Source organism: Corythoichthys intestinalis, chromosome 18 (genome assembly GCF_030265065.1).
Source record: "Corythoichthys intestinalis isolate RoL2023-P3 chromosome 18, ASM3026506v1, whole genome shotgun sequence".
NCBI classification, from domain to species: Eukaryota; Metazoa; Chordata; class Actinopteri; order Syngnathiformes; family Syngnathidae; genus Corythoichthys; species Corythoichthys intestinalis.
The window spans coordinates 13370273-13378509 of NC_080412.1; the positions used below are offsets into that span (position 1 = coordinate 13370273).

Here is an 8237-nt window from a genome sequence, read left to right on the forward strand (position 1 = left end):
TTGACGAAATGAGCTAATGAGCAAACTAATTTGTGGTGGGTTTAGGTTATGCTTACCCAAGGCAGGTCCCAGCCAGTAAATGAAGCAATAGTCCAGGTAGGTGTGGCCACTGCAGGGGAAGTTGATGGAGAAGGCTAGGACCGGGTTAAACACGGCCCCGGAAATGTTTCCACCTCAAAATAAAAATCGAGCACCTTCTTATTAATTCGCTGCAAAAATTAGGCAATAAAAGCATGTGTAGCGCAGGGGGGAGGGTAATTAATGAGTATTTCAATCTGCCTTTAGAAGAGAAAAATTGCATGTTTTGTAACTCATTTAATTATTCTTTTTTTCTATATCGTTAATATGATTCAAAATTAGGTGACCGGAACAACCTTAATTTTGCTTCTAAGAAGCAAAAAGATGGTAAGACAGTAAAACTTTTGATTTTCGGTTTCAAAATATGTAACCCGCATAGAAAAAGAAAAGTGAAATTAGATTTCAGGGAAATTCCTCCTCAGGTCGAAAATCTCCGAGTCATGTTTCAGTGCAGTGACAGCACTAAAGGACCAATTCATTTTGACTGGAATGTTTATTCGCCCTCTTTTAGTCAAAATTAATTGGCCCTCTATAGTGCTTTCAATGGCACCCTAACAAACACTAGCGCTGAATGATATTGGAAAAAACTTACATTGCGACTTTTTGGGGGTTTGCGATATATATTGCAATATAAAAACAAAGAATTTTCACAAAATGACTTGAATAGCACAGTTTGGGAAGACTATGGTTGACTCGTCACGTTTTTGTATTAGTGTATTGCATTCAGTATTTTATGTGATTGTTTTTCCTGAGTTTCCCCCTTGTTTTTCCTCATTTATCCTTGTATTCTTATTTTTTTCTTTATATTCTTTAAACAATTTATCCTATTCTTCTTTTAATCTTAGGTTCTGTGTTTTTTTTATTGTTGTCTTATAGATTTAAGGTGGTTCAATTGTATTTATTTATTATTTATTTTATTTATTTAAGAACTGAAGGTGGAAAAAATGGGAAAACCGCGATATAGGATTGTATTTAGTGCTGAAACGATTAATCGATTAACTCGAGTATTCGATTAAAGAAAAAAGATTCGAATTCAATTTTGCTGCTTCGAGTATTCGTTTAATTAAAGCGATAAACTGCCCTCCAGTCTGCCTCATTTCACATGGCTGGATCCAGCTGCTCCATGTTAAGACCAACATAAGCCAAGTTTTTGTTTGAGTTAATGTTTCTTTTTTTTAAATACATTCATAATTTAGTTTATTGGTATATTTAGCAGTTTTATTTTGTGGGAATATGTGTCTGAACCATTTGTCAAGAGCACTGTAAAAAGAAAAAAAAAAGTGTCAGCGTTTTATAGCATTTAAGTTAGCAGACTTTCGCTGTGTAAGTTAGCCATTGTTCTTTTGTTGATCCTTATTTATTTTTTATACCGTTTAAGGCTCACCTCAGGTATTTTTTCATGTTCCTTATCAGATTACTCGATTATTCGAACTAACTAGTTCATCGATTAATCGACTACTAAAATAATCGATAGCTGCAGCCCTAATTGTATTCATATAACACCTTTTAATCCAGGTTAAGGGGGTTTATCTGTGAATGATGAAAATTGCTGTATATAAAAAGGATACATGTCTCTGCACGCTTTCTGCTTTTATGAAGCAAACCTAAAGCTTTCATGTAAAAAAAAATAAAATAAAAATAATAATAATCACACATCCTGCGATAGCACTGTTGGGAATGTGTAACAGATGTGTCTGCGCCGCACCAGTGTTCCAATCCACCTTGCTCAGGTCAAGACTTGAACCCGTGCCGCGTCACCCTGCCAAGTGGACGCGTCGTGCGGCGCGGGTTCACCGGTTACATTGGTGCCTGGACCTGGATCGGCAGCAAAGGTTTTCGGGGGGTGAGTGTAACGGGTACACGCAGATCCGCGTGTGTGAGCGGTGCGTGGAAAACCTTCCCTCCGATGCCTTCATGTGGGTGCGCTGGCGGCTGGGCCTTCAGCTTGAGTTTATGGCCTAGTGGTTAGTGTTTTTGCCTGCCGAGTGGACGCGGCACGAGTTCGAGTCTTGACCTGAAAGAGGTGGATCTGAACGCGGGTTCGGCGGTGACACACTGGTAACACATGCGCACATCATAATGGCGATATTTAATCGATATATCGTGCAGGCCGACTAGACACTATTCTAGTGGAAAATTTGGGGGTCAACCGGCCGAAGAATGTCTACGATCCCGACGGTCCCCCTCCGATCTCCGTTCGCCAGTCTTTATAAGTTAAAGCGGAAATGTGAACTAAGGTTGGCCAACCATGTTTTTGAATAATATTAATGGCTAAACAATTATAAGCGTATTTTCATTATTTCTTTTAACGCAACCCTTCCAGATTCTTTGTTTAACCCATAGCAACGCCCTTGACAACAAAAATGGTTTTCTTCGGCAATCTTCGGAAATCTTCGGAAATTACGTCACACCGGGAAGTGCGAGGGAAGTCCGCCATAGAACAGTATTGTTTATTGCATTGCTTCTCGGTAAAATGCCACGGCGACGGCGATGTGTGGCGATGTTTTGTTCTCACTCAAACGAAAAGTTGTATGAGTGGCCAAAGGATAGCAGGGCACGTAAATGAACATCTTTCGTTCGCACGAAGCGAATGAATTTCACGCCATCATTGAGTAGTGTTCTCTGCTGCAAACACTTCGAAGATGCCTGCTTCCTTAACCGGTCTGCTTATGATCAAGGATTTGCCAAAAAGTGTGATTTTTGGATAGATGACTGATGACTTTGTCAAAGCAGAGCTGCCAACTGTTGTGGAATGAACAGTATAAGCTAGCGAAGTTAGCCGAAAGTTAACTCGTGGCAATCCCCGATCATAGTTCTTGTTCCGTTCGCTAGGTTAAGCATGTTTAAATTGTGCGTCATCTACGATCTTGTCCGAAAGGGTTAATCCACTGTCAATCAGGAAAGGGGTGTGGATGTGCATATAAGCGGGTCGGCGTCGCGGTAATGCACAGTCACGTTGCCGTAAGAGACACACACCGGCGGTGAGTTTGTGCACATTTATTTGTATTTGTATTATGTATTTCCACCTTCATCCTTCAAGCATTGCATTGCATTTGTACGTTTCGGCGTTTCTTTCACGGTGATTGCTTGATAGCCTTCTAGTTTGTGTTTTACGTACGAAAGCCGCTGACAGGTGACAAGTAGTGTGTTGGCATTGAGTCAATCTCGCAGCGAATCAGCGAGCGGCTCAAGTCACGCAGTGAATCATGGAAAATGTGGTCTCGGGACAACACTGAAGAGGTGCTTTGTAATCTGTTTGCTTGTGTGAAAAAAATACATTTCCTCACGCCATTAGACGCTACTTCCTGCCGAGAGCCCCAAGCTGTGTTAGCTCCATGTGTTAATAAAGAAACAAAGTTGTCAGCACGTCTTGTAATCGATACATTTGTAAACAAAACGCTCATAACAAGACACTATGCACGATCCGTTTAAGAGACGCTGGAATAGTAGGAGGCGAGGAGGAGATCAGCGAGAAGCAAAACTTTGCGATCGAATGTGGCGGCAGTCCGCTATCATTTTGTTTTCTTATTGTTGCCACAATAAAGTGGAGAAAGCCATCAACGACTCATTTCCTTCTTTCCACCCAACGTTTTTATATTAATATTTTATATGCACAAGAGCTGCCGGATCTGCCAAAATGAACATGAAGTCTGATTTTTATTTTTTTAAACAATGTCATCAAATAGACAAAAACATAAAATTATGTGCAAATGCCTGCATCTTCAAATCATGAAAATAATAACAGCCTATATCTTACCAATCTTGTAATCTCGATGGGTCTTGTATCCATTCCATGTCAGGTAGTCTAGGCACATTGTTTGCATCCTGATTAGCCTCTGGCTAATACATGTTAGGTCCAACATAAAATTCCAACCTCCTCTTCTTCCTCCAACTCTTATAAAAACTTGGATCTCCTCCCTTGCACTCAATCTATCGCTTATATCGCTGTTTGAATCATTGTTTGAAGGGCTTTGTATGGCGGCCGTATGTATGGAGCTGCTATCGCTGTTCACGGTGTGACGTATCACTTCCGGGTTCGTCCCCTTTCAGGCTCGAACTTCGGAAACGCGATTATTTTGTCAAATATACAACATATAAATAATTTTTTCATGCTTTATTTGTTGGACAATGTTTAATTACTTTAATTGTGACCCTATTTGGCATGTTATGAAATTACTTTACATTTCTGCTTTAAGGTGACATTTATTATTGTGGTTACATCACCAAAAAAATCACCAGCTTCGTGAGGTTTTTAATAATTTATTTCAGAAGTTGTGCAACACAACATTCTTACTGTCCGTCGCAGCTAAACATGAAAAGTGGAAGTAAAAAGTCGGCCACGCAGTGCGTTCAGGTACACCACGCAAAACACATCCGCCACATTAGAACCCGATTCGTTACATTATTACAGGTATTACAGGTTTATCATCATTACTATTATCATATAATTATTCTGATTTTTATTCATAATTTATTTGTTTTGCTCTGTGTAATTGCTATTTGGAATAGTACCAGCAGCATTTATTAAGGATTTAGTGTAGGTTTTCGGGTTGTGGAAGGAGTTAATGAAATTACAATGTATTCTTATAGGAAAATCCTACTCTTCATACAACCATTTCGGCTTACAAACAAGGTCCTGGAACAAATTAACTTCGTATGTAGAGGTACTACTATAGCTCACTTTTGGATGGATGTTAAAGATCCAAGCTGGACGTAAATGGAGTTAGTGACAAAATTTGCCAGTTGACATCTGTCATAAGCATTCTTTAATTCCCATGACAGTGTCATGTCATGGTTATGACGGTTTTATAACAGTCTCATAACGGGACATCCCTAGTTATTACCTATTACTGAAGAATACTTTGATGGAAATTTTGAGTCTAGACTTAACAGCAACAGCTAATGTTACCATGAAAACTTGTGAATTTCCTGTCTTTTACAGGATGTCCCTAGCAGGTGTGAATGACGCATGTTAAAGAGTACTTTGGATAGAAAGACATGTAGTTCTTAAAAGATAAATGTTAGTACAAGTTACGATAATTTGATATTAAAACCCCTTAATGTTTACGTTTTAATAAAAATTTTAAAAATTTAAATAAAAAAATAATCTAGTAGCTCGCTATTGTTGTTGACGTCGCACGGCGGTGACGTCACATGGTCACGCTGACCCGGATCGGCAGCGAAGGTTTTCGGGGGTAAGTGTAACGGGTACACGCAGGTCTGCATGCGTGAGCGATGCGTGGAAAACCTTCCCTCCGATGCCTTCATGTGGATGCGCTGGCGGCTGGGCCGTCAGCTCGAGCTTATGGCCTAGCGATTAGTGTTTCCGCCTGCTGAGTGGGCGCGGCGCGGGTTCGAGTCTTGACCTGAGCAAGGTGGATCGGAACGCAGGTACGGCGTGGACAAACCGGTTACACATTCAAACATCATGATGGCGATATTTAAACGATATATTGAGCAGGCCAGAGGTCCCCAAACATTTTCCTGTGAGGGCCACATAACTTTTCCCTTCTCTGATGAGGGGCCAGGGTCAGTTTGTAACAGAAAAGATGTGACGATTGCAGGAGTGCCTAAATAAATATTTTTAATTGTTTTTCAGAAAGCCACAATCGAATAACCCTTTCTGGATTCTTCACGGAACAAAAGTGAATAAAAAAAATATATATATATATATATAAAATATAATATAATAATAACACTATTAATTAAATAGATAATAACCAAATAACCCTCTCTGGGTTCTTCACAGAAAAAAGAAAGGAAATGAATAACACTATTGAGATGGAAATTTTTTTTTTTAAATGTTCAGGGCGCTGGACCAAATGTGGAGGCCGGCCGTATCCGGCCCGCGGGCCGTAGTTTGGCGACCCTGGTGCAGGCCTACCAGACACTATTCTAGTGGAAAATTTGGGGGTCATTATTATTATTTCATTAATAAAAATCGACATATCGATTCTTGGCAGGAGCCAATTGATAATCATTTGGGTAACAAAGTATCGCTGCATATCACCATATTAATTTAAAAATTATTGAAATGATTATAAAACATTATTGATCAAATGAAATCACCGCTTAACACATGGCCTGTGCTCGCATGTCTAGCTGTTTTTCTTCCTGTTACTCTTCAACCAGGGAACTATGTTGAAGTTAATTGAATAATTTCGTGACTCACCTGCGTAAGCCAGCGCAGTGATGAGCGCGGCGATGACGTGGACGCGGAGTTTGTCATCCACCTTGTGGATGTGAAGAGCCGCCGTCTGGACCGCAAAAGCGCAGGCCAACTCCACGGCGGCGGCCTCCAGCACGGTGCCGCCTAACGGGTCGAAGCACCTGAAGCCGAAGCGTCCTTGCTGAACGTGGTGCTCCGCCAGCCCCAGCGACCAGACGGAGGCTGCGGCGTAGCGGGCGGCCAACGCGGCGCCGAACTGGCCGGCGACCAGGGCGAGGGCCGCACTGCCTCGGCACGTTCCCCGGCACGCGCGCTCCACAACGCCGCAGGGGTTGCACGAAGCTCCCCGGAAAGACAGCAAGTGCACGACCGTGACCGCGTAACCCAGCGTCAGGCCGTATGCCGGTTCCATCAGCCCGGCGTTCCCGAGCAGCTTGAGTTCGTGTGTGCAGCAGCAGAGCTGAAAGGTGGACGCCGCCTCCAGAGCCAAAGCTCCGGCAACTCCGCGGAGGGAACGCGCGGCGGCACGGCGGAGCAGCTCGCTGAGCAGCACCGCGACGGCCAGCGCCGACACGGAGACCCACGCGCCGGCGTCCATCCTCTCATCGACCGGTCTCTTGTCTACAGTCTCCCGCCTACTGGCGGGACAAGCAAGTTTGTCCCCTCCTCCGACGTGACAAACTTTACTTAGTCCTGTTAATGACTTGCGCATGTGACAGGAAGTAGGAGGATCCAAGTTTCAAAATAAGAGCTTGTAGTTTAACACTGACTACAGCCAGTGACTATGTTTTGGTTGGTTTTATTAGACCGTCTGGAGGGAGGGCTCACGTTCTCACTTGCTACGTTTTCTTGTTATTTTATTTTATTTTTTTGGTGAGGACCAGTGTTGTTGATCTTACTTTAAAAAATAATTAATTACAGTTACAAATTACTTCTGCCCAAAAGTAATTGCGTTAGTAACTCTGTTACCTGAACGTAAGAGTAATTAGTGACATAGCAAAGTAACTGGTGATGATTTTTTTAGAAAGAAAGAAAAAAAAAAAAAAACCCAGGTCACACAATGTGAAGTTTAAAGGGTTTTTGGTACAATTGGCCCTAGCCCAATTCTTTACTCTAAACTTAACTAGACACAGGGGTATTGCGATAACCTTTGCTATGTGTGGAAGTCTTTTAATGTTGTGAATCAACCGTTAAAGTTGTTAAAATTGCTCCCGTTATTGCATTAGTTTCCTTCTGTCTACTTTTGACATATGTAAGTTTTAAAACTGTTTTATCATTTAAAGATAGATTTAAGTTTTGCCGATTTAGGAGCATTTTAGATAAAAAGTTACTTAGGTTCGCTTGGAAGGTTCTCTACAACAGAGCATTCCTGAGAAGTCTACTGCTTTAAGATGGCGGATGTTTACTAACGCTACTAATCTAGTTCTTTATACATGTTGCTAATGTCGTCGTGTCTGTCATTTGTATCTAGTTCTGTATATAGACCCTACCCACCGACGTCACAAAATCACGTGATCGCTGTATTGTTCCGCCCCCTTGTCCGTCATTTTGTGTCTGTATTATCAATGGTCTCAATTGATCGATCAACTTATAATGCATTTCATGGAAGACCCGGCGCTTTCGGATGCCGTAAACTCACTTGATGCGTTGCATAAAAGGCGTTATGTGGAAAAGCTTCAGTTTATCCATTCGCCAGATCCATATTTGATGCCTAAATCGATGTTTTTCGACCCGCTGTCTCTGCCGTATTTGCCTGACATCTGCTAGCTACCCTGAACTGTACAACTATCTTGTCCACACAAAATCAGCCTATTCTCACGAAAGTTTGAAAAACACTTTATAAATACTTCGTTGCTGGTTGGGTGAAACAGGTCCTCGTCCACGAAAATTCGGCAGGAATCTATCTTGTGCTTGGAAAGGTGAGTTACAAAATTTTCAATTCAAAATCTTTTGTTATTGCTAACATCCACTGTCAAGTCTAATGTATTTC

General features: G+C 41.7%; 1 protein-coding gene across 1 annotated transcript in view; it reads right to left on the reverse strand.

The window, feature by feature from the left end:
• aqp11 (aquaporin 11) overlaps positions 1-6945 on the reverse strand; it is a 21701-nt gene extending 14756 nt beyond the window's left edge. Inside the window, exons 1-2 of the mRNA XM_057820799.1 lie at positions 6251-6945; positions 57-173 (exon numbers count right to left, since the gene is read on the reverse strand). Coding sequence (XP_057676782.1) covers positions 57-173; positions 6251-6845 — 712 coding nt within the window. The 5' untranslated portion in view covers positions 6846-6945. The remainder of the gene's footprint in view (positions 1-56; positions 174-6250) is intronic.
• Positions 6946-8237: the final 1292 nt, after the last annotated feature.